The sequence below is a fragment of the Hylobates moloch genome, unplaced genomic scaffold (genome assembly GCF_009828535.3).
Source record: "Hylobates moloch isolate HMO894 unplaced genomic scaffold, HMol_V3 SCAFFOLD_1, whole genome shotgun sequence".
NCBI lineage: Eukaryota > Metazoa > Chordata > Mammalia > Primates > Hylobatidae > Hylobates > Hylobates moloch.
Window position 1 is genome coordinate 81,185,167 of NW_026652276.1, and position 26,379 is coordinate 81,211,545.

General features: G+C 41.2%; 2 protein-coding genes and 1 long non-coding RNA gene across 4 annotated transcripts in view; 1 reads left to right on the forward strand and 2 right to left on the reverse strand.

The window, feature by feature from the left end:
• Positions 1-479: 479 nt before the first annotated feature.
• TBR1 (T-box brain transcription factor 1) lies at positions 480-10,215 on the reverse strand. The gene is made up of 6 exons (XM_032755573.2): positions 9,270-10,215; positions 8,539-8,693; positions 8,061-8,182; positions 7,321-7,479; positions 6,113-6,174; positions 480-2,982 (listed from the first exon to the last, which is right to left on the reverse strand). The coding sequence occupies exons 1-6, from the start codon at positions 9,959-9,961 to the stop codon at positions 2,124-2,126; spliced, it is 2,049 nt and encodes a 682-aa protein (XP_032611464.1). The 5' UTR covers positions 9,962-10,215; the 3' UTR covers positions 480-2,123.
• LOC131383927 (uncharacterized) lies at positions 2,845-26,325 on the forward strand. The gene is made up of 3 exons (XR_009214335.1): positions 2,845-2,949; positions 3,511-3,613; positions 26,245-26,325. It is a non-coding gene; the product is annotated as an uncharacterized LOC131383927 (long non-coding RNA).
• The window catches only part of PSMD14 (proteasome 26S subunit, non-ATPase 14), a 102,917-nt gene continuing 91,540 nt past the window's right edge, over positions 15,003-26,379 (reverse strand). For both annotated transcript variants that reach the window (XM_032755574.2, XM_058441660.1), the window contains 2 exons: positions 17,518-17,580; positions 15,003-15,122 (listed from right to left, as the gene is read on the reverse strand). In XM_032755574.2, the coding sequence (XP_032611465.1) occupies positions 15,024-15,122; positions 17,518-17,580 (162 nt within the window). In that variant the 3' untranslated portion in view covers positions 15,003-15,023. The remainder of the gene's footprint in view (positions 15,123-17,517; positions 17,581-26,379) is intronic.

Sequence of the window (26,379 nt, forward strand, 5' to 3'; positions counted from 1 at the left end):
CCTCCAAGGCCTCGTATGTACAACCAGAATTTACTAAATCTGCGGTCAACATCCTATTTTGACATGCATTTAAATTACACCCTACTTTTGGCCAACGCCTCCCGCCTTACTCTGTGGAATTTAAAGAAATTCTTAACTCCTTATTAAAGAACCTCCTTTTCCTGTTCGCATTATTTCCAGCTTCAGAGAGAATCAGATAAATATGATGAGAAAAGTGCATATGTTTTCCTGAAAAAAGAAAATGAGCGCAGAAAAGTGAAACTTGGCTCATAGGTAGCTAAATAATTATAAATAAGAAGAAAAAAAGTAGTTCCTGGAAGTACTATAAAACAAATTTAAGGGGAAAATGGGAGGTGGCTTCCATTAAACAGGCTGCCCATATTGGAGCAGGGACGGGCTAGTCTTCCTTAACCCTTAAATATCATCACCTATAATAATTAAATTATTTTCAAACTGTAAACTGCTTTCAAACACCATAGTTAGCGTTTTTACCAGGTTTATTTTACTTGTTATACACAGACGATACAAACGAGCAAAAAACAAAACGTTTCTCAATGGAGTGTGTTCTTGTATAAATTATTCAGTTCACAGACAAAACGAAACAAATATAAAAATCACAACATTAGATTTACAGAAGAGCCAAAATATACACACGTTTAGACCCTGAATTCCTATTAGGAAAAATCCCCCCATGGACTGGAATCTAGATTGAATATTGTGTATGATGCATATTTCACATTAATTTTTAAATACAAAAAAGTATAGGTTTGCTACACAACATTAGAAATCCTACTAATCTATTTCCAGGGGGATTAATGCTCCTTATCAAATATAACAAGACTTAGGGGGAAATCAGTCTTACTTGCATTAATGCTAGTGTTCTCCCAAGGAAGTCAAATTTCAGCTGTTTCTAGGTGGTGGGGAAGTCATTTTCAAAACTAAAATGCATAAAATATACAACTCACACAATTCATCTTCACTAGACTACACTATAGTTACCAACAATTCAGTCATCTATATCATTAATAGAGTATTCATTACAAAGATTTACAGCATATAAAGGTGGAGGGGGTACTGAAAGATATTCAGAAACAGTTTGTCAGCATATTTGGCACCTGCACAGACCAGTAATGGATTTGGCACTTTGGGGAAAAACAAATAAGGCAAAATAATATTGCTGATGTCGAGCTATTCTATTGGGGGGGGGGGGAACATACAACTCCAGTTGACTTTGCTTTGCAGGCATCATGCCACTTAATCGACTTGCCTATGAACAGACACCTATCCTTTAAAGGTGTTTGGGTGGATTCTCCTTAGCTATTTGTGTGCATTAGGGCACATAGTAATTATTTCATGCAACGGATTGAGGAGAAGTGGGAAACTCATCACTATTGAGTATTTCATGTTTCTAGAGCCTCTTAGAATATTATCTCACAAGAAAATTAAAAGAGAGAGAAGAGAAAGTATGAGAAAGGAGAGAAAGAAAAGCAAAGAAAGGAAAGGAAAAAAAGGTTAAGCATGAACTGGTTTTGTGCCTTGACGAGAATAAAAACTAGCCATTCGTTACAATAAATTAACACTATGTACAATCATTTCACAGGCTTTGTTCCACTAAAATTATTAACATCCCTACCATCCATCCATCCATCCATCCACTCGGGGATAAGAAAGGACGCGCTGGGTGGGTCCAGGTTCTAGAGTCAACATCCTATGGTTAATGTGGAGGCCGAGACTTGGCGGGTCGGAATCGCTGCTGCCTGACAGGACTGCCCAGGTCTCCTAAAGGTGAAGAGTTTCATTACAAGAAAGAGAAGTAGGAGGTAAGAGAAAGATAAGGGGGAGGGGAATTGTAGGAGGATAACTCCACAGAAGAAGAGTAAGTAGGAAAACCAAAAGGTTTACAGCAAAGTTGAAGGTCGGTGAGCTAATTGCAGAGACTGCTGTGCAAAAAAGGTTAAAATCACGCCCGGAGACCTGCACTTATTCGCTGCAGACGGCCATCGAGGGTCAAATAAAATGAGGGGATGCGCAAGGAGGAGTGTGGGGAGGCGGAGCTGGGGAAGAGCTGTGAGGGGCTGGCTGGGGGTCCGGGCCGCGGCGGGGCCGGGGCGGGCAGGGGCGGCCTAGCTGTGCGAGTAGAAGCCATAGTAGCCGCTAATGTCCTTGGCGCAGTTCTTCTCGCAGTCCCGCTGGGCCAGCACCTCGCTCTTGAGTGGGGACGAGCTCTCGGACACTGGCGTGTCGGCCGGCGAGATCCGCCTCCGCTTGGCCTGCTCGTAAATCCCCGAGTCGCTGGAGTCGATGGACTTGATCGAGGAGGGCGTCTCGATCCAGCTGGAATCCGACAGGTCCTTGGGCTTGGCGTCCTCGGCGGCGCCGGGCGGCAGCGGCGAGCGCTCGGCGGCCAGGCCCTCGGCCTCCTCGCCCAGGTAGGGGTTGGCGCCGGCCATGCGCGCGGCGGCCGCGGCGCTGTTGGGCCAGCAGGGCAGCACCGAGCCCGACTTGGTGCCGCAGTACTGCGGGGGGCTGCGGGCGCCCCAGCCCGACGGGTCGGCGTAGTAGCCGAGCGGGCGGCCAGTGCAGCCTGCAGCCTGCAGCGGCAGCGCCTTCACGCCCGCCGCCGCGTAAGAGAGCAGCGTGGCCGCGTTGCCCGCGAAGTCCGTGGCCGTGTCGTAGGCCGAGGCCGCGAAGTCCAGCCGGTTGTTGGCCGGCGTCACAAACCAGCGCTGCGGCGAGGGCGCGCCCGGGTCCTCGGCCTGCTGCGGCGACAGCAGCCCGTTGGTGTGCGGCACGCTGCGGTCCGTACCCGGCCCGGGGCCCGCGCCCGCGCCCGGGTGGAAGCGAGCCTTGGCGTAGTTGCTCACGAACTGGTCTTGCAGGAAAGAGCCGGCCATGGCGTAGCGGGCCCCGGGCACGATCTGCGAGCGCGGCGAGTCGTTGGGCGAGGGGGTCAGGCGGTCCATGTCACAGCCGGTGTAGATCCTGCGGGGTAGGGAGAGAGAGAGAGAGAGAGCCGAGGGGTGGCGCGGAGGTCCCTTGGGGTGGGGGTGGGGGCAGAAGGGAAGGCCACCTCCACTTTTCGCCCACCCCCACACCCTCCATCTACAAACTTGCAGTCCAGGATTTCCTGGAGAATACAAGAGGCCACAGACCTCTATCATTCCCAGAATACATCATGGAATTATAAAGGAGCCAATCTGTCTATGCAGGGACCTGAGCAAGATACAGACCATCAAGGGAACGACTTCCCTCTTCTCTTGCTCTCTCTCGTCAAGTGTACTGGGGTACTGAGAGAGGGGCACAAGCAAGGACTTTCATCCCACTTCTCCAACATATGTGTGCACATGAAGGCAGATTTACCTAGGGAGTAGGATGCTCTTTGCCCAGTGGGCCTTTCCTGTGCGGTCAGAGTTTATGAGTGAAATTTCTAAGCAAGGTACTCACTCCTCCACCCTTTTAAGACCTCCTGTGTCCTTTTGATTGTTCAGGTGATTTCTCTCCTTTTTCTAGATTGTTTCAGAAACCCCTAGGAAAAAGCCGTGCACGCAGTAATCATCAAAGACTGGCCTTCACCCGTGTTCTGGAACCCGAGGTGCTGCTGGAAGCCTCCAAGGTACTTAGTGTCTATTGTTTCCCCTGTGTGAAACTTTCACTCCCACCTCTACTAATACAAACAAGAATTACTACTCGGAAACAGTAGTCATCAATCAGAAATATTATCTTAAGAGAAAAGGTGTTCTTTACTCTGACCTTCTTTTCCTAGCTTTTGGTCCGTTACCCGCAGAAACTTCGGGGCAAACCTACAGTGCAAACCTACAGTGCACTTATCAGCCTACTGCATGCAATGGACCACTAATAATAGCTAACCTTTACGGAGCTCGACTATATGCCAGGCACTGTGAGCTAGGTAACTTTTATTATCCCACTTTACCGATGAGGAAATTGAGGCAAAAGGAAGTTAAATAACTTGCCCAACCACCGACAGTGATTGTGTTGCTGGGAATTACCTTAGATAAAATAATCAAAGATTAACTTTAGGCCCCGGGCCTAGAAAATCCCATTAGAATTGAGAGGAAACCAAGGGTTGGATGAAGATTGGTAGAAGTGTTTTCTCATACACATGCACACATGCCTCCCTTTTTATTTAGCTCACACATAAATGTTTTAATCTTTAGTCAACAGACTGTTTTGAAGGAGAGCCTCAGTCTTGTCAGACCTTAATCCTTTGGGGAGGAGATTCCCTGGTGAGTGGCCAAGCAAGCTCCTAGTACCCCATGAACCCTTATATTTCTCCCTCTTTCTCCAAAATTGAGCCATGTCCAAGTAACCAACGTAAAAGGGGAAAGGAAGAGTGTCATAAACCACTCAACTCTTCTCTGTCCCCTAAAAATCTCAGGTATTTTTTTTGTAGAGATAAAGAAGCTTTTATGAAAGATTTAAAGTGATTTAAGATCAAAGAGGAGTGGCTTTTCCAACAGAAGGCAGCCAGAGGAGGAGGGGCATGTGAGAGTTTTGCTGTGGCTGCTCAGGTCCGTTCTGTTTAGTGCACAAAATTTCCCTCCTGAAATTGAATTCCAGTTTCAAATAAGAGAAGTAGAGGGAGGCAGGAAGGGAACATAACTAGCAAGGTGCAAATATCTTCTCTGTTTATCACCACAATATTTTAAAAAGAAAAAAGCAGTCTGCAAAAGATACAGTTTAGATGCCCATCCAGGTCCCACCCACTTGGGATTACTGAATTGATTTGTGCAAAATAAAATGCTTTTGAACAGATGTTCACAACAGAATTAAAATCTCAAAATCTACAGGACTCTCCTCTAACATCTCTAGTCTCTTGGGCCATATACTTTCCACTGTGCTGGGCACACCTTTTTAGATTGCGAGAAATAGAGTAGCCAAGTTTTTATTCTGGGGAATCATATTGATGAGACTTGCTTCCTTTGGAGTACTTTTGAAGAATATATATGGTGGTTATAGGCAGTAATATCAATGACTCTCTTTTAAATTATTAGAAAATATCAGGAGGGATGGTTGGTATCTGCTTGGAGATGGAATAGAGGCAGTCACTTGTCTCTTTCTCCACACATTGAATCTATGCTAGTCAAAGGCAGCTTCAACTTTTTAGCTCTGTCTCCGGCGCTCAATGTAAGCCACGAAATTAAGATGTATGTACCCTTTCCTTTTATGGTCAGAAAACGTGGGGGAACCCCACAATCCAGATTTAGATTTATAACACTATCTGAACTCTTAGGCACTATGGACCCTGAGTGAGAATTGCAGAACAAGCCCAGAAAGCATTCAGTTTACACCTACTGTTGCCCCCAGAGAACAGCATTTTGATAGAAAAGAGGGAGGTAAGGGAGGCCTAAAGAAAAGGGCACCAGCATGTTTAATTAAAACACACCTAGATACAAAAGAAAGAGGAGATATTTTTCTTTTGAAGCTTATAAATAATACACAGCAACACCGTCTGAATCTTTCCAAAAGCCTAAAACGACCGTAACAGCGGTTCTGCTCATGAACTCGCCTGTGGTGGGTGCATATTTGTATTCAGTCCGTGGTAAACCTGCACAGGAAATGCTATTACACAAAACTTGGAAATGGGTAAATAAAAGTCGCATATGCTAAGGAGACTGTTAACAACTGCCAGAGGAGCCACATGCACTTTTAGGCAGAATTGCCCATTTCAGACAGACATAGACAATCTGAGCTGAGCATCTGCAGCGCCACGTACAGTACAGTACTCGCACCAGAGAACCAGGGCAGCCTCCCCAGCCAGCCAGCCAGCCCCAAGGCCCGCCAACAACTTTGTAATACACAGGAAAGCTAAAATTAGGTGGAGGAAACCTCTGACCAAAAACCGCACAAGTACCAAGCCACAGGTCACCAGAGAGAAGGGGAGCCAACAACAACAACAACAACAAAATGAAGAAGAAGAGCAAGAAGAAGAAGAAGAAGAAGAAGAAGAGGAAGAGGAAGAAGGAAGAAGACCTCTAAAACAACCTTGTCTTCACGCATTCCAGGCTTTCAAAATCCTTGTACATAATAATCCACCTTTGACCTAAAGCCCAATTCCACAGCTATTTGAAAAGGAAGATACAAAATTACTTACGTGTCATAATTATCCCGAAATCCTTTTGCAAAAGGGTTGTGATCTATTTTCAGCTGTGTAATCTGGCAAAGAAAAGAAATGAGTGTTATCTCACCTTTTATACGTGAAGACTGGGTGTTTGAGAATATATCATCTGCCACTTTTACAGGGGCTTAAGGCCTACAATTTATTAAATAGCAAGGTTTTCCTAACTGAAAAATTTGAGGGATTGAGTGGAAAGGGAAAAAAGAGAAAGTATCATGAAAGTTGTGAGGAACATGTTTTAATTAATGATACCTATAGCCAAAGGACTGCTTTCAGTTAGCGCTCCTGTGTTTTCTAAATTGGTTCAAACTCACGTTTTAAAAATGCTTGTTACACACAATGCACTTATTCAGACAAAAATCTTTAAGGAGAACTTGAATTCATCACTAAATGTTGACTATTTTAAGTATTTTATATTTTAAAACGTTTGTTGCTTCTGACTCACAACCTGAGAAACCACAAGTTGCATCTTAAAATCAGGTTGGATTTAAAAGCATGTTTTAATTTCTGATATTATCATTTAAGTAAAAAAAAAGAGAGAAACACAAAAATCCCTATCACTCCTAGTAGTCAAATCAGCCACCAAAATCAGTTTTTGCAAACTTGCAAAATCGGAAGTGGTTCAAGTGCTAGAAAGCTCAACCCATAGTCCTCAGTAATTTGATTTATTGTAGTTTTCACATATATGAATGTGTATGTTCTTTTGATCTCCCAGAACAGTGATGTTTGTTCATTTCAGCCATCAGTTCTGAGATGAAAAAAAAAGAGAGAGAAATTTTTTTTTAGATGCCAAAGCTTGCCAAGAATAAAATGCACGGGGAAATCTGCTTGTTTTCTAAAGGAAAGAGAGAATTTTTTTTTAAAAAAGTAGATTTTAATCTGTTCTAGTTCAAAGCCCAAATTAAAACTCCCAAAAGAAGAGTCTTTAGAAATCCTGGCCACCTCAAAGGTGGCCCGGGTGACCCGCAACGAAAACAAATAGAAAGCTTTTTTCCCACCGGCTTGGTATTTAGGAAAGGTGCCGTGGGCAGGCCCCGAGCCCCAGGCCTTAAAACGCACAGCGGAGCCAGCTGTTGCTGATGTTAGCACTGCTAGTACCCTAGTCCTGCATGGCGGGAGAATGTGAGAGGGTGGGAGAGATGTCTGTGCCGCCCGCCTCGCGCCCAGCCCCTAGGTCTCCTTACATCGGTGTTCTGGTAGGCAGTGACGGCGATGAACTGAGTCTCAGGGAAAGTGAATGTCTGCACGCGGCCGGGCTGGCTGGTGTCCTCCGTGCCGTCCTCGTTCACTTCCACCACATGCAGGCGGGGCTGGTACTTGTGCAAGGACTGTAAAACCACCATCTGTCCGGCAGGAAGAAAGGGGAGCGGCGGGTGGCGTGTTAACGCGGTCGCTGTGCGCGTGGCTGAGTGCGCCCGGCTGCGCGCCCGGGCCGGCGGAGGCAGCCTGAAGCCCGCCTCCCAGGCTAACTGACCGCGGGACTCGCCTGGCTGGCGGCTGGCTGACTGGGGCAGACCGGCCTTCGCACCTCTGGGAGCGAAGATAAGCCGGGGCACCGGAGAAAAGGGGGAAGCCGACCGCCCGATCTTCAGGGCCCTTCTCCTAGTCCTCCTGTAAGGAGGAACAAAGATTTCCACAACCTGCAGATCTTGTGGGGTTTCTTCTCAAAATCAATCCGTATTAGTACTTGGGAAGGTCGGGCACTCCAAAATTGGGCCGACGGAGGTGTTGCCAATGAGAACAACTTTATAGATTTAATATAAATTTGGAGGGTGGAAATACAATTTTTAAGTCTTTGTAATGAAGCAAAGAAACGTGTATCCAGTTCCATATGCTGCTTTACACTGACTAACTGGATGTCAGGGAGGAAGGGGTGAGAGAGAGAGAGAGAGAGAGAGAGAACACGAGCGCTTGAGCCACTGACCTGCCCATTGTTATTTGAAGCTCCTTTGTTGTTCGTAAGTTTTAATTTTCCAAAAGAGATTTCTTGGCGCATCCAGTGAGCCCCAGTGTTGGGGGAATCCGGATGCATATAGACCCGATTTCCTAGAGAAAGAAATACGTTGTTTACATATGCCCCTGGCACTGCCCAGTCCCAACTCCTCACCATGTAGGACACACACACACACACACACATACACACACCTTACTCCACCGTGAAGCCCATTAACTGGGGCTTTTTTAGGCCATTCTTTCTTCCTATTAACTGAGGGTGATTAAAATAGCTTTTGCATAATCCTCCCCCTTCTCGCAGCTCAGTCTGTCCCCCTGTCCCCCTCGTTTCCTTTTAGAAGTCATTGGCCGATCGTTTTAAAAGTCGCTCGAGCCAGTCCACAAAGGCTTTAATTAATCATTCTCACCTAAATAAGTGTCAAGAAAATGTGTTAATTGGAAGGACTTGCCTTGCACATTGGTGTCCGCTTTGCCGCAAGGAACCCATTTGCCTCCTTGAAACCTCCAGTGATTGGGATCCGCCAAAATCACATCCACAAAAATATTGTAATGAGCCGTGGGATCGAGACCAGAAATGTTAAAACTTAAAAAAGGAAACATGCGCCTATTTAAATTAAGGGGTGGGGGGAGAAAACAAGGAAAAAAGAAACATAAATGTTAAAGATTAAATGCAAGAAGCGGGGCGCCAGATAGCAAAGCAAAACTTGTACTTGCAGCAAATAGGGCGAATATTTGCTGGATTAGAAAAAGGGTGGTGGGAGAAGAAAAGAAATGCAACCCAAATCAGGGAGAGCGGCGGGTGAGCTGGAGTGGGAAGGTGGCAGATATCACTGCCCAGGTGGAGAGCGAGGTTGGCGACCTGCGTCTCCACCTGTCCGTGCATGCCAGTGTTGATGCGTCCCTCCCATCGCCCAGCCGCTGGCCAGGGCTCTTCCTTTTTCTTGCCTTCCTCTGGCCACTTACTGGCTCTCCAACCACGTTCCTAGAACGGGGTCCCCCCCCCACCAACATCACTGTGGCGGTTATCCTTTCCACTTTTCCCCTTTCCAAAACTAGCCAACTCTAGGGCGCCTTCCACTCCGCTCCCGACCCCAAATTGTCGCTGCCGCAGCAGTCACAACCTAGGTGCACTTGTCCCCGGCTGCGCCTAGAGCAGCGGCAGCCAAAAATGTAGTATTACCTTCCCTGTTTGGTGATGATCATCTCCGTTTGGTGCCGGTGAAATTTCAGCCAAAGGGGCCTGTTGCACAGGTACACCTGTGCTTTGCCGGGCACCAGCCCCGGCTGGGTGGAGGAGAACTGGTAGAACGGAGCTCCTTGGTAGGAGTGGCCGTACTGCTGTGGGTAGGGGTAGCCAGCCGTGGGGTATCCCTGCGGCGAGGAGTTGGATAGGAGGCTGTTGTAGGCTCCGTTGGTGATGACCGGGTGGTGGGCCATGTAGCGGCTGGGGCTGCCGATGGAGAAGGCGGGGTGCGCCGGTCCGTGCTGGCCGGGGTACGGGAACATGGCACTGGGAGCAGTGGCCGCAGACTGTGGCTGGCTGGACTGAGAGAGGAGGTAGCGATCTGCAGCAGAGCCATCGAAACTGTGACGAAGCTCAGAGACCCCGTCCAAGACAGGAGAGAGTTTACTTCTCTGGACGTCCCCTGGTGAGTCCTTGGAGTCAGGAAAATTGTCTGTATCTGACTGATTCGTCATCCCCCTGGTAATTTTTTTCAAAGGTGAACTTCTCTCCAGGTTGTCAGTGGTCGAGATAATGGGATGATCGTGCAAGACAAGCTCGGATCCGCCTGAATGTGGGTAGCTGCTGCTCACATTGAGAAATTTCTTGGAGAGCATGATAGAAGGAGAAAGGCAGTGCTCCAGCTGCATAGCTCTAGAACCTGAACACTCGCCCTCCCGTCCCTGGTTTTTAAAGTCCTATTTATCATAAACTAGAAATCCACAGACCCCCTCACTAGACAGAAAGCACTTCAACCAGCAAATGCTTCTCAAAGGTTTGATTTACTTTTTTTTTTCCCTGGGAGAAGAGATTGGCCAATTGACACTATGCAGCAATCAGAAAAGGCTCACTTTTGATCTTGCTGCTTGTGCAGCCGATGAAACGGCTCCTGCCATTGGTTAACTGCTGACAGTAATTTAATTAGATAGACATTAATTAGGATAATCACCTGGCTCCTGGTAGCGACGATCATGGCAAATTGAAGGGGATGATTTTATTGTTGGCTTGGGGGGTGGGGAATGTGTGTTGGTTTACGTGAGCACTGTTGTGTCACCTTTAAGCTTTGTGACCACTGCTTTAGGAAGATTCAAAGATGTGCAATTTACTAAACATTTCCTACCTTCCCCCCCCCTTCCCCCCTTTAGAGCGGAGGGGCGGAGGAGGGAATTCGACGATGCTAGGAGACTTTTCGGATCTGAATGAGCCAAATATTCAGTTGAATGTAACGATTTCAAGTGCAAAGTATACAAAGCGCGAGCCGGTGGCCTCTTCTCGCCCTGTAAAAGTTCCAGAGTCTGTCTTTTCCAGCTAATACAAAAGCACACAACACCTGAGCTGGTGCTTTGTGAGCAGATCCTACGTGTCCTCGGCGCCCCTACCCCCACCTTTTAAACTGCAAACATAAATAAATAAATCCCTGTTGCTGAGAGCCACAGCGACAAGCAGAAGGGGGGGAGGAGAGGGGGCGAAAAGCAGCAACTCACCCACCAATCCACCCACCTCAGGAAGGTTCGGTTTCTTGGTTGAGCACAGAAACAGTGACAATCTATGATCTCCTTTTTAAGTTTTGAAATAATCATAAGCTGTCGGGCTGAAATGCCTTAATGTATTTGCAGTGATGTTTACCGGCTCTTTATTAAATATTTTATCAGCGCACTTGGTTGCAGATTATCTGAAGAGCATCTAACTGGGGGCAGGCGCCATGCATCCTTCTAGTCCCTCTGCATTTCCTTCTCTCTGAGGTACTGCCTTGGCGACAGGTTCAAAAGCCTCGCCAGGAAAAGAGAGGGCCGAGTCCCCGTGCAAATGGGCTCGTCAGAAGCGCTGATCTGGGGAGACAGAGTGGAAGTGGTGTCAACACAGTAATCGCTACTGAAAACGTGTGTGTGTGTGTGTGTGTGTGTACGTGTGTGTGTTTAATGTTTATATAATCTGGAGGGGAGGAAAAGCATCCATGCCAGTAATTTTAAAAGGAAAAAGAATCTAAAGAGGAATAGAAAAAAACCAATTTAAAAAGATGTTGGCACAAATAAATAGCACGAGGCCCAAAGAGACCCCGAGGTGTAGGGAGGAGGTCTCCCAGCACCGGCTCTACAGAGGAGCCCAGCCCTCGGCCTGAGCCAGAGGGCCAAGAGCGGCAGAGGCTTTTTATCCGCCCAAAGCTGCCTCCCGCGGCCCGGCGCTCGCTGACCTGCCCTCCCGCGGCTTTCCTCCCGGACGCCGAGCCGCGCGGGAATGAGCAGGAGGAGCGCCGCCCAGAGCTCCTCTCGGCCCCGAGAGCTGGCCGGCCCGAGGGTGGGCTCCGCCCGGGAAACTGAAGGAGCAAGGGGTGAGCTGCGTCTGGCGCAGACCCCAGGGGCACATGCTCTTCCCGGGCTAGACGCGCGGCCTGGGCACCTCAGCCGGGGGAGCCTCTGGCTTCGAGCGAGCCCGTGTGTCCTACCCGCGCAGGGGCAGCTCCCGGAGTGAGAGCAGCGCCTGGGAACATTGGGTGGGTCCTGAGCATGGGCGGAGACGGATTAACCAGACTTGGGACTTCGCCACTGTGGTGCATTTTCAGAGCTGCGCCTCGGTGGGCCGAGCGGTCAGCGCTGAGCCGAGACTGCGCCCCTCGAGGCGGGCTGGGCGCCCTGGCTGCAGAGGGCACCAGCTGCGGCCTCCATCAAGGCGCCGCGGGCAAGGCCCTGCGCGGGCGGCCTGGGCAGGGCAGGTTGATGACCAGATGTCCCAGACTAAAGCCGAGACAATTTTCTGGGATAAAAAGAGAGCCAGACCCATTTTTCCTTTCGAAAGCAAACCTCAGCTCCTGGCCAGGAAGCTTCATAAACAAGCAGTCTCAGCTGTTGAGTCGTTGAGGTGCGGGGGAGGGGAGTAGGGGATGCCATTTGACACTTGTTTTTCTGCCCTTGACCTTCTACCGCCATTTGCCCTCATGAGAGGCTTTTGACCTCTTGACTACTTTTGGCTACTTTTGTTTCCTTCTTTATCCATCTTCAACTTCTCTGTCCCTGAGTGCCTCTCCCTCCGTTGCGTCGGAAGACAGTACTTTCCTCCGTTCTCAGTGGGACAGAGCTTTAAGTGTGTAAAGAGGTGAGACATCACCTGGGCTCTTTTTGAGGCTTTGCCATTCTCGACACCCTAAACTGCTTTTTTTTAAAAAAAAAAAGAAAAAAAAAGGAAGAATGCTAAAATGAAATGTTAAGGTGTTAAAGGATAGAAAAGGGAAAGAGTGCACCTTCTTCAGAGTTTTTAAGGAATTGATGTGCTGCTCTCTGACCCACTTTGGATTATCGGTACCAAATTCAGTGATTGCTCACATATAGGCTATGCCTTGAATTTATATATATTAAGGAAAATGAAGGCTTTCCTCAGAACCACCACATGTGCCTGTGAACCATACTTCTAAAAGAAGGCCAAGGCTTCTTAAACCTTAAAGTGTATATGAACCACACCAGGATTCTTATTATGATTCAATAGGCCTGGGGTGGGGCTTGCTTTCTGTATATATAACGAATTTCCATAAGACCCAGATGCTATTGGTCCAGGCAGATGACACTTTGAATAGTGAGGCCGGAACTTTCAGTGCCCCCATACTAGTCTGAGAGAAAAGCAGGGACATTTCTGCGCTAGAGACAGTTTTGTTTCCAGAGCTGCTTTACCTCTGCATGATGGAGGGGTAGATATACTCACATAAGCATGCTTGAATGCGTGCACGTGTGTGCGCATACACATACAGTCTTAAACAGCTTACTAAGTTTGTGATTAAATGCATCTTTTCAATGCCTAACTGGGCCTGGGACATCAGGCTGCTGCGAAAATAGCTGTACATTCCAAGACAAAGGTGTTCACTGAGCCTTGCCTTCTTAGGGCATCTTGATTTTGATCGACTCCAAATCTACAAAAAGTAATGTAGGTTTTTGCTAGCAAAGATTTTGACAAGGTTCTGAAATTGGGAATGTCACCAACATGAACCAAGTGAGAGTAAGTGGTGTGTGGCTATAGGGAGTCCAGGAAGATGAGGTGATCAAATAAGGGCAAAAAACAGGCAAGGTAAGCCTTCCCAGTCACAGGACTCTGGATATTTTCAGAGGACTAAGTGGAAAACAAAACCAAAACCAAAAAAACCCTTTCAACCCAAATATTGAGAATAGTTCTTGAAATGTTAAGGCCTTCTTCTGAGGGCACTGTACCCCCAAAAATCATTGACTAGCACTCATTAACAACATCTGCGAAATAAGTTATATAATCTTATTTGCAAAGGGAAAAATCATATCCAAAAAGCCTGCACACAAGTTTGAATTAGGCAAAAGAAAATTTCACTAACTTCCACTTATATTTTAATTTTAAATGGTTAAATGTAATCCCAACAACTTAAATTAATACATATTACATGTCCTACATAAAATATACTGTCACTATATCTGAAACAGTAAACCATAGGACAAGCAAGAAATGCTCAGAATACTTCTTACTCCACCAAAAAAGATACTGTGAAACATACTGGGAATTTAAGCCATTTCTACTTTCAGTTTCTGGTAACTTCACTAGGCAACCAATAAGAGCCTAGACTTGTTCCAGTAGGACAGTAATTTGATCTATCACAGCACTCATAACAGTTCTAGTAGGTTAAGTTAAATTACAAGTCCCCATGTAAAACATTCTTTTAATGAAGCTATAGTAATACTCTCACCATATTTTCACAAGGGTGCAGACTAGAATTAGATCTTTGTCTCTGTATCTTTTGCCATACAAATGGTATAATCAGTATGGTTCTGAACCGTAAGTAATAACAGGGGCAGTTACTTTTGTACATCACATTAGAAGTTGGTATTAGCCATTTTTTTTTCTCTATTAGAAAACTGGGTAGTCCTAATTTAGAAAAGATGAGACCAAACAATAACAAAATTATTGCTTATAAGCTTATATTAAACTCACATTATGACTACTTTCCTCATTTTGCTTTTTAGACATATACTTTCTGTGGTTATTTTAGATGAAAGTCCAGTAGAGTTTGCAGCAGCCAATTCCCATTTTCAAAACTGTTAGTAGAAATGTACTTTTAAAACATGATAAAGTCTGAATTAAAACTGCTCCCTTTTCTTTGTAAATGTACTCTTCCAAAATCCTAAAAGTATAATATGTTTATAAGATAGTATACAATAGCTTATGACAAATCCTAATAAAATGTCAACATTTTTTCTGAGTTACTCACTAATTAGGTAGCCACTCATTAATGGAAATCATTATACATTTGTGAAATTTTGTTATCACACTGTTTTATGTGTTATAAGATCTTAAAATGCAAAGGGAAACATATCTTTGTGTGAGATTTCTAGACCACTGTCAAATGTTATTCCATCAATCCCACCCATTGCCAAAAAGATCTCAGGAGGCATAGACTGTAAATGTATTTTATTTTGTAAGTGACAATCAAAATATATTTGTGCTACTGATTTTTTCAAATATTAAATGGGATCTTAACAAAATTTGTCCACTTTGATGTATTCATGTATAACTTTAGAATCTGCAAAGACCCTGACTAAAGAAACAGAAGTAATTGCACAACTGAGACTGAAGGTGTTACAGTGCTGCAAATGATGCCAGATGTCTTACATTTAGCCAAGTACACCTTCAGAGGTCCCTTGATTTTGAGCATTAGGAACAACAGAGGAATATACACTGAAAGCATCATTAATAGCATTTTTCGTTGCTTTATTTAAATACGACAGTATCCAACATAGCTGCTAAACACTGGACAATATTTGAGGTCATAAGTACATCCACATGTTCCTCCAAATGACGTTTGGGGTCCTAAAAGAACAAAAATAAGGAAAGAGAAAACAGAACCATATTACTGGTAGAAAAATTACTTAAATTTTTTTCAGTAGCTGACGAAACTAGTAAAGAAAGCCAGACCTAACTTAAATATTTTACAATTTAACTTTACTAGTATATTGTTACATTCTTAGAGTTTCTAAATCAAAAAGTAGCTAATAAAATAATAGATTACACAAAGAAAGCTTGATTTATACAATGCAATGACTGTGTACCAGAGATTTTTATAAGGAGTAACAAGGAATTCTATACAGCTCACAATCATCTGATTTTTTTTAAAAATTTCATTTATGTATGTATACCTGTCTGAATATATGTGTGTATTCTCTACCATTCATATATCTTGAATGTCTGAGAGAATGCTTAATTCAAAGCGGACATACCAATGGGTAAGAGTTCAGTGTGAATTCTCAGCACTTCTATGTTTTATAATAGCAAAAATCAGAATTCTGTACAATTTTAATATTTCAAAAGTAGTGCTTTAAATGATTCAGAAAATATCCTTGGATCAAAAGTTGCCGTTTGTAGTTGAAGAATTTAAATACAATTTGGATCAATTCTAAAATGTTAAGAATGTTTCATGTAGCTATTTTGAAAAAATGTATCATAGCAAATTATATAGGTGCAATCCTTTAACTTAAACCTGATCAAATCTATTTTTGAAATAGACTGAGTTAAAAAGGAGGCTTAAAATTGTATTGTAATAAAGGAATTTAAATTAAAATGCTTAGTATGTATTTATGTTTTAGGCAAATTAAGTATTTGAGCAAAATTTCAGAGCTTTGAAATAAGGAATATATATTATACACAATAGAAAAATTATAATTTAAAGGATTATATTCTTATGGTTATTGTTAAAATACCCAAGACTCCTAACTTTAAACAAATGTTCATTATCGGAATTATTTCTTGGCCATGCTTTTCTGACCCTTATTTTAATACACTATTTTTTTTAAACAACCCAGAGATACAACATGTTACAAATAATTTCAAGTGACTGGACTACAACATATTTTTTATTTCAGAAATAAGTCTTAGGGCATTTTAGGTGAAAAAGACTGAGAAACACTGGCAGGAGAAAAAAAAGATATTGGTTTAATTCCATTATAGACAGTTTTGCTTTTGCCATGAAGTAGGCCAAACCAGTGAGGTAATAACTATATTTTTAAAAATGATTCTGATGATTATTAAACTTTGCCAATTACATATTTTTCAGTTTCATTTTTTATTTAGACCTTTTATTTGCTGCTGTAAATCTGTATCAAGAAACTATGGCCTCGGAAAGGCATTTATTCAAAAAACAGTTACTGAATTCTATAAAGTATAAGGCTCCAAGTTGGTGATCTAGTATTATGATTAAAATAAGTAGTGGAAAAGATAACAAGGGTGATATCACATAAGATGAGAAAATAAAATGAACTGTATTTCATTTTGCTTTTTGGGGGTACTTGTTTTTAAATTGTAATACTTAGAAGGTAGTGAAATTTGATTTTCTCATTTATGACATACGATAAAGTCAGACCTTTGCCCCTACTGCTCTGTTGGAGTAATTCATTTTATAGTGAATTGGTAACACACTTCCCTCAGTTATCTACATTACTTCTTGTGGCAGCTGGGTGATTCTTAGAGATTTCCCATCCAAGAATGGTCCTGGCCCAAACCTACATAGCTTGTGAGATGTGATGGGATCAGAGCATATGGTAGGATGGCTGAAAGCAAAGACAGCTTAGTGTCTTGCATCTGAAATATCAAGATTCTGCCAACATCAGCAATATGATAACCATGTTCCATGAAATGGGGAAAAAATGTAATCAACATTCTTTAAAAAACAGTCTAATTAATCTGTAGATTCCTTTAATTGGTTGGTGTCTTCCCCCACCCTCAGATAATAGAGACTAAAATATATATTTCGTCTTAGAAAAGTGAAAGAGCAAATATTTAAAGCCCTTTCTCTTCACTCAGTATAACCCAATAAGGCTCTAACCTTTCTCAGGAATATTACCTACATATTGATAAAGTACATGATTAACAAACCTTGTTACATATGAAATAAATCTACCCTTCTATTGTCTTATTTATCTGTAGGTAAAAATAGTACTTAAAAAATTAATTCAGGATACAAGTGTCCTAATTTGTTCCTAGTAAATTATTTTCACTGACGATAATATCTCTTAGGTATTTGTGATTTACTTCTCTATAGAGAACCTGACATCAAATAAATTTAGTAACCATTACAATTAGTATCACATTTACATGACAGAAGAAAAACGTAGAGTAGACAGGAAAAAAATTATATAGGCCCTAAAACAGTTTTAACTCTATAAGAACATGTTATTATGCAACTGCATAACTTATTAACAGTACACCTCACCTGCTTGCCAACATTCTTTATTGCCAGCTGTTCAGGTGTCATCTTATCTTCTTCTTCTACAGCCTGTGAATGAAACACAAAGGACAGAGTTTAAAATTATAAATTCTCTATTCCCACTGCAGGATAATCACCAAAAATAATAAGGACCAGAATTTTCATTCATACAACTTTTATTCAAATAATTTACTGAACAAATAAAATTATGCTAAACTTCAGAATAACCTTCAGGGCAATAAAAACTATCAGCATCATCATTTTGAAAACAGACAAGAAATACACAGAATGTACTGAAAATATCAAACAGGATCACTAAATGATTGTGTTGACCATTTGCAAACTGTTACTGAATTCTTCAGGAGATGGGAGATGGAAGTATCTGAGGTGGCACTTATGGCACTGTGGTACTAATTCTGTTCTGTTGCTCTCTCCTTTTCCTATTTGCACAGTTCTTTCCCAATTTCCCATTTCTCTGTCTCCTTTTTTCTTATCAGTCCAGCCTGCCCATAGCTTCAGTATCTATTTAACTATCAGTGGCACTTAGGATCAAAGGAGGTACTGACTTTTGATCCACTAAACAAATCACATGGGTTTCTCTCTTAGTAATTTCACATCTTTACATCTCTAAAAGTAATACATGTATTCAGAAAAAAATCTGAAACTACTCCACATGAGTGATCTTTAGTAACCATGAAGAAATTGTCATTTGAAGTTTTCAACAAAAAAATTACCTGAACTAAAAACCAAATATAATCAAAATTAAATTAACTCAAACAATACATGAAAACCACTTTCCACTACTTTCAAAGTTAGCTACAAAGTCTTCTACGTATGATCATAACTTTCTGGCAGAGTAATTCTGAAATAATTATAACATTTAGATTAGCTACCACTACTGCCCTCCTCTCCCAATAATGGCACCAATATAAAACCTCTTTATTGAGAATTTCACACATAAGAAATCTTAACAGTTTGGGTATGTTATGGCCTGAAGACAAGACTCTGTATCAGGTGAACTTTTAATCTATGATTTATTCATAGCATCTGATACATGGAAAAAAAAAACAAGAAAATTTAAGGATCACTAAGCTTAAGAAATGCCAACACAGCATTTACCACAAAAAGAGTTACAAAAGGGGGTGAGATGGTGGTGGCAGAAAGCAGGGAACCAAAATCCCAGTGAGGGTTACATTTGGATACTCTGAACTTTATAATCTCACAGCTGCCAAATTTCTTCATGTGCGAACAATGAACATGTAGGAAATGTAATCATCAGACATTCCCCATAAACTGGGAAGTTTGGCTGCATTTCACACCTTCTTAATAGTTTTGTAAACAGAGAACTTGAAAATGAGCAAAGATGGCAAGTGTCTAATTTTATAAATGGACAAACTATCTAGAGAATTTTCCCCAGTAGAACCTGCCTAAAGAGAAAAGATAGTGAATAGGTTTTGTATCTACTGATTATCAGAGGATACTTATTTACAACACATCATTAGGAAATGCATTTATGACTCATAAGCCCAAAAGAAGAAAAAGTAAAAGTTAATAACATGCCAAATCTAGAAATCCCTAGACAGAGAATATGCTCATTTTCAGAGTCAGATGTCACTCTATTATTTTCAGTTATAAAAGTATTTCCTAACTGGGAAATTGCTTCTCCCACTATTCAGTGTTTTACATAAATGGAAACATTGACAAAACATATTAAGAGTATGTTTTTCTAAATTACTTTCACAAATTGTAACACTATACTTTATTGACTTAAAAGCATTTAGATGAATGGAACAATTCACATAAGCTTGTACTCCATACCCATTCTGTGTTAGTTGTTCTGGGTACATGCCAACAACAGTACTTACTACAGTACTGGAAGGAGGCAAAAATTTTGGAATTTGGCTCAAAATACCAATCCATGTACAAAACAGTTATTAGGGAATATTGTGGAGTATTGCAAACAACAAAGATGGTAGATAGACAATGAATGATGAAGGTCAAAAAGGACTTGAAGTACTGATATTATTTGAAAAGTTAAATAGGTATAAAAAGTGCTAATTCAAATTTTAAAAATCTTTTACATCATTTACCCACTTTACCAATTAGTTTTTCCATTCCCAATAATTAAAAAAGAGAGTTCACAAACTCTTTGAGAAGTACAGATGGTAAAAAGTACTCCCAGCCATAGATGCCATCTGGGAAATGAGGAGCAGCTGTAGATTTAGGCATATACTAAGGTTGCAAACCCCCATGACAAAAGAGTAAGCATATCTCTTCAATTCTAAGATATTCCAAATCAAATGCCTAAATATTTTCTCTATCTACCCAAGTTACCTGTATCTCATCTACCATCTGGGCAAGACCAGTTTGTCTTCATTCACAGTTCTAATCTGGCTAGTTACCAGGAAAAACGTAAGAAATGGTTGCAGCAGAAACAAATGAAATTCAGGCACAGGCAGTGTCCTCACTAGGGAACTTCTGTGTTTATGGCAACTTCTGTGATTTGGCGTCAAATTTTGCTTTTGCATTCGTGCTCTTCGGTTTACTCAACCAACAAAAAAGCACTGAAAATGTTTGTGGCTATTCACACTAGAAACGTTTTTAACAGTTTATCAACAAAGACCCCCAGATGGCTATCCCATCATGCACGGTCTGCACAGTTCTAAGAAATCCTTGGAATTTGGTCTGTTATGTGATCATAATCCCCTCCAATGCACCCCCTATCTTACAGAGGCTTTTACTAAACCCATTAACCTCATTCTCTTTTTTCTGCTAATGGTCAAGTTTCTTATATGGAAAATCTGTATCTCAAATTCTATCACTTTATTTACCCTTTTACAAACACTGATGGGATCTTCGGCACTTCACTAACACTCTTAAGGATCTCCAAGAGGTCAATTCCAATGGACTTTTTGTTGTTTTTGTTGTTGTTGTTTTTAACTTTCTGAACATACTTAGAGCTACTCCAACATGCCTTCTCTTCTATTCCCTTAGCCTTTGCTTTTGCCACCCTGTATCTCTCTTACTCCACACCATACTTCTTTCACTATTTCTTTGGTTTCTTTTTCCCACATTAACATGTTAACTTTGTTCACACTATAACATGCCATGATCCCATTTAAATATCTTTTTAATATCACCATTATGGCAACTTTTACATAAGACAGCACAAACTGCTAAAATGGCATATACTAATTTTTCAGTATTAAGCAATCAATGCATAACTGCTAGTGGATTTCAAAACAATGTATTTTACTTCTTTCATGATTTTTAAAGTATTGACTATATAAACAACATTATGTGTTATGGGGTTGAGAATAAGTTTAAAGAACTGGCTTTGATAAAACATACTTAGGAAAGCAAAATTAACAAACATATAGCAATTAGAAAACTGTCTGAGAAGGTATTAGAGGCTTACATATGAAGACATTAAAACTAGTTTTTCTCCTACCATCACTAATTAAACATCAATATAGGCATGATTTTACAAATATTAATTTACTGAATCCTTAAAACATCTCAATAAAGAAATTAATCTACACTTCATATGTTAATTCCAGCAAAGTTTCTAACATAAAAGGAATTTTTCAAACTCTTCTTGCTCTCAAGGAGCTCACATTTGGGCTTTACTTGCCCATAAATCTCAAATCATAATGCAGTGTAAAACATACAAAAAAGGAGCGTGCACAAAGCACAATGGGGACATAGGGGTTAAGTAAATGTACCTAACTTTTTCTTGTGGATCACCTGGGGAAACAGAGGGAGAGTCAGGGTGAGAGTATAAAGAGTGCATTAGGGAGGAACACATCATGTGATACTTAGTAGTAACAGGGAAAGGGAAAAACCATGGGAGAATGGCTGGATGTGGAAGAAGAGCAAGAGAGATGAGTCCAAAGTTTCAAACCTACATGATGCCTAGAAAAATGAGTATCAGTTATAACTAAATTGGTAGAGGGAACTGTCATGAAAAAGTAGAAAGTAGGGTAGACAATATTGCTTACTCTTGAACAGCAGCATCTGAAGTAACAAACATGTAACTGGAAAGGTCTCAGACAATGGAGATGATAATACATTTCAAATGAGAGGAAATGAAGAGATTTCAAAATTGTTGGCATTGCCAAACTATGAAAACAGATTTTAAAGAAAAGTATAAAAACAGAAGAGCAGAAAGGCAAGGGCTGAATCTTGGAAATGCTCACAGCAAAGGCAGCAGAGTGTGTAGTTGCCAAAAAGTCAGGGGAACCATGGGAATGTATGGCCATGGAAGTAAAAAGAAGAGACTTCGGAAGTTCAAAGGTATGATGTGAAGGCAAGAGGACAAGGAAAATAACTGAAAGAGATGCAAGACTCAGTGCACTAAGAAAATAAATCACTCATCTCTTTTAACAAGCTGGAAACAGCAAATTGTCATCAGCACTATACTCTGTCATGAAAAGGTTATGACTCCGAGAATACTGGAGGCAGGTGGAAGGAAATGATCAATGACGTAGGAGGTTATATTTTATCCAGTTAGCCTTAAGGAAGGGAGAGGGGCAAAGGGTGCCATGATAGAGAACAGTTGAAGATTAGGAAGAAACGTGCCCCTTAGAGGACATTGCATTTCCTTAAATTTTAGTTTATATTATGTTAATATTAGTTAATAACAGTGCTTATGATAGGCCACTTAATAAAGTTACATTTTTGATAGGAAAATACAAGTATAGCGTAATTCCATTCATTTAACAAATACTTATTGAGCATCTACCATTTATCTGGCAGTGTACTAAAGATAAAATGAGGCAATATCTGAATTCACAGAGCTTATAGACTAGCTGTAAAACCAGAAAATTAAAAAGTAATAATCAGGCTGGGCATAGTGGCTCACGACTGTAATAATCTCAGCTACTCAGGAGGCTAAGGGAGAAGCATCACTTGAGGCCAGGAGATTGAGACCACCTAGGGAAACACATCAAGACTTTGTATCTTAAAAAAAAAAAAAAAAAATAGCCAGGCATAGTGGTGAGTGCTTGGAGTCCTAGCTACTCAGGAGGCTGAGGCAAGAGGACTGCTTAAACTCAGGAGTTCAAGACTGCAGTGAGCTATGATGGTGTCATGCAGCCCGCCTAGGCAACAGAGCAAGACCTGGTCCCTTAAAAAAAAAAAAAATTAAATTCATTTGACAGAAGAACAAAGTTCCATTGGCATATAAAGAAGGAGTAAATAGCACTCACTTGGTGGTATGGTGAGGGTCTCAAAAGTGAGAAAGGGTTAAGCTGAGAATTGAATGAAAAGAAGGAGTTGGGATGGGAATATAGTGGTAAGGAGTGCTTCAGGCCAGGAAGCAAGAAAAAGCATTATAAGTTAGAAGAACTGCAAATTACTCAGTATTTCAACAACATAACAGTGATAAGAAATAAAGCTACAGAGGCAAGCAGGAGCCAAATGGGGTTTGGACCTCATTCTAAGGCAATGAGAAGTCAGTCATCAAAGGCTTTTTAAAAGCAAGGTAGTGAAATGAACCAATTTGCATTTTTAAAAATGAGGTACATTTCACGTAACATAAAATTAAACATTTTAAAGTGTATGATTCAATCACATTGAGTGCCCCAATCACCTGTATTCCAAAATGTTTCATCACCCCAAAGGAAAACCTAGTACACATTAAGCTGTTACTTCCCCATTCCTGCCTTGCCCAAGTCCCTGGCAACCACACATCTGTTTTCTGTCTCTATGGATTTGCCTAGTCTGTTTTTTTCATATAAATTGAATCATATAATATGTGGCCTTTTGCATCTGTCTTCTTTCACTTACCATGTTTTAGAGGTCCATCCATGTAGTAGCATGTATCAGCACTCCATTCCTTTTTATGACTGAGTATTAGTATGTTGTACGTATATACCACAATTTGTTTATCCACTCATCTACTGATAGACATTTGGATTGTCTCCAACTTTAGCTAATGTGAATAGTGCTACTATGAACATTCATATACACGCTTTTTGTTTGAATACCGATTTTCAATTCTTTTGGGTATATACTTATGAGCAGAATTGCTGGGTCATATGGGAACTATCTGTTTAACTTTTTGAGGAACCACCAAACTGTTTTCCATAGTGGTTGTACCATTTTATATCTCCACTAGTAATTTCTTCATACTCTTGGCAACACTTATTTTTCATTATTTTGATTATAGCCATTGTGGTTTTGATTTGCATTTTTCTAATGACCAATAATATTGATTGAACATCTTTTTTATGTTTGTAACCATTTGCATATCTTCTCTGGGAAATTTCTATCCAAGTCCTTGCCTAATTTTGTACTGGATTGTCTTTTTGTTGCTGCATTGCAAGAGTTCTTCATACTTTCTTTTTTTTGTTCCTATTTTTAACTTCTTGTATACTTTCTTTTCATTTTTGTTTTGTTTTGTTTTGTTTAAGAGACAGAGCCTTGCTCTGTTGCCCAGGCTGAAGTACAGTGGTATGATCATGGCTCATTGCAGCCTTGACCTCCTGGGCCTAGGTGATCCTCCCACCTCAACATCCTGAGTAGCTGGGACCACAGGTGCATGCCACCACACCCAGCTAATTCTGTGTGTGTTTGTGTAGAGACAGGGTCTCTCTATGTTGCCCAGGTCTTGAACTCCTGGGCTCAAGTGATGATCCTCTCCTGCTTTGGCCTCCCAAAGTGCTGAGCTTACAGGCATGTGCCACCACACATGCCTTTCTATTTTCTAGATATTAGACCTTTATCAGATATCTGATTTGCAAAAACGTTCTCCCCCTTTGTAGGTTGTATTTTCTCTTTTTTAAAACAGTTTTCTTTGATGCATGACCAATATGCATTTTAGAAAGATCATTCTACAGAATGGAAAATTGATTTGAATGGGAAAGACTGGAGATGCAAGCAAACCAATTAGGAGGTAAGGCAATGGAACTGGCAATGTGAAGAAGCAGATTAATTCAAGAATTTAGTCAGAATGGTTTACTGATTGAGCAGATGTGAGAAAAAGAGAGAGGAGTCAAGAATATTAATAACATCAGAAGTGGCTGTAGCTATCATTTTATTAAATGCCTATCATGTGCCAGATGCTTCACATATATCACAATCCTTAACCTCATTTTAGAGATAAGGAAACACAGTTCAGAGAGGCTGACTTGCCTCTAGCCATACACACAATAAGCAGTGACACTCAGGCTTAAACACAGTCCTATGTATCTCCAAAGACCTCAAAGTAACGTTCATGGCAATTGGGGAAATCATTACTTTTCACTGATACAACTTGAATAATAATAATAATAATAATAATAATAATAATGTCAAATGCATGATTTATTAAGTGGCCCTAAACAACATAGATGTTTCATAAAAATTTCATAGAGAATTCAATTTCAAAATGTAATTACATGAAATAGAGATGAACAATAAAGATCATATATGTATGTGTACACATGCTTGTGTGTGTATATATGTATATAAGAGAAACTGTAGTTAAGGTTGTTGGAAAAAATTTCTACGGCAGAATCTGATGGTCACCTTCTTAATGTCCATCTTACCCTTCTTCTTCTGTAACATAACTCTGATTTTACTAAAGACATCAATGACCCCAGCTAAAAGACCACATTGCACACATGGCATAAGCTGTCTTGCAGCTAGTTGTGTCCATTTAACTATGTTCTGCCAAATGAGATGTACAGTTGACCCTTGAACAAATGGGGATGAGGGTTATGGGTGCTAATCCGTCACAGGTGAAAATCTGTATGTCACTTTGACTCTCCTCAAACTTAACTATTAATAGCCTACTGTTGACTGAAAGCCTTACTGATAATATAAACAGTTAACACATATTTTGTATGTTATATACACTATATACTATATTGTTACAACAAAGTAAGCTAGAGAAAAGAGTATGTTATTAGGAAAGGTGTAGGGAAAAGAAAATACATTTACAGTACTGTACTTATTTATCAATACAATAAGTTTACATTATCTGTTTACAAGGTGAATTGCCTATCTGAAATGGCAGGCAACAGCAGCTGCAGACCTCAATCTATAGTACATATCAAGCAATTCAACTCTCTCAACTGAGAATGGTGCCATGTACATCTATATATGTATACATTTTGACAGACTTTTATTTTATAATAGATTAGTGTATATTTTATGGTAGCAAATGATAAAACAGACTAGTGTCTCCTATATTTTATGTGTTTGTGACATGCCTTTTTTTTTTTCAATATTTCTGGGCTGCCAGGTGCTATGGCTATGCCTGTAATCCCAGCACTTTGGGAAGCCAAGGCAGGCAGATTGCTGGAGCCCAGAAATTCAAGACCAGCCTTGGCAACATAGTGAAACCCCATCTCTACAAAAAATTAGCCAGGCATGATGGCACATGCCTGTAGTCCCAGCTACTCGGGTGGCTGAGGCAGGAGGATTGCTTGAGCCCAAGAGGTGGAAGCTACAGTGAACTATGATCATGCTATTGCACTCCAGACTGAGTGACACAGTGAGACCTTGTCTTTAATAATAAAAATGATAATAACAATTCTGGGCTATGCAGTTTGTCTGAGGTTTTTTTTCAAATTGTTGCACATCTCGAAAAAAATTCTAATATATTTATGAGAAAAATCCATGTATAAGTGGCCCCATACAGTTCAAATCCATACAGTTCCAGGGCCGGTTGTAATCAGGATCCTGAAAGGAAACTGATTTATCCCCCTTTTGCCCTTTCTTCTCTTCCTGTTGCATGAAACTTAGATGAGATGGCTGAAGCTATCGCAATCACAATGAATCATGAGGTGACCTAAAGGAAGAAAGCCAACGCAAGGAAAGTAGAGCAGAAGTAGAGCAGAAAGACAGAAGGAACCTGGGTCTCTAATGTCTTTGAAGTTT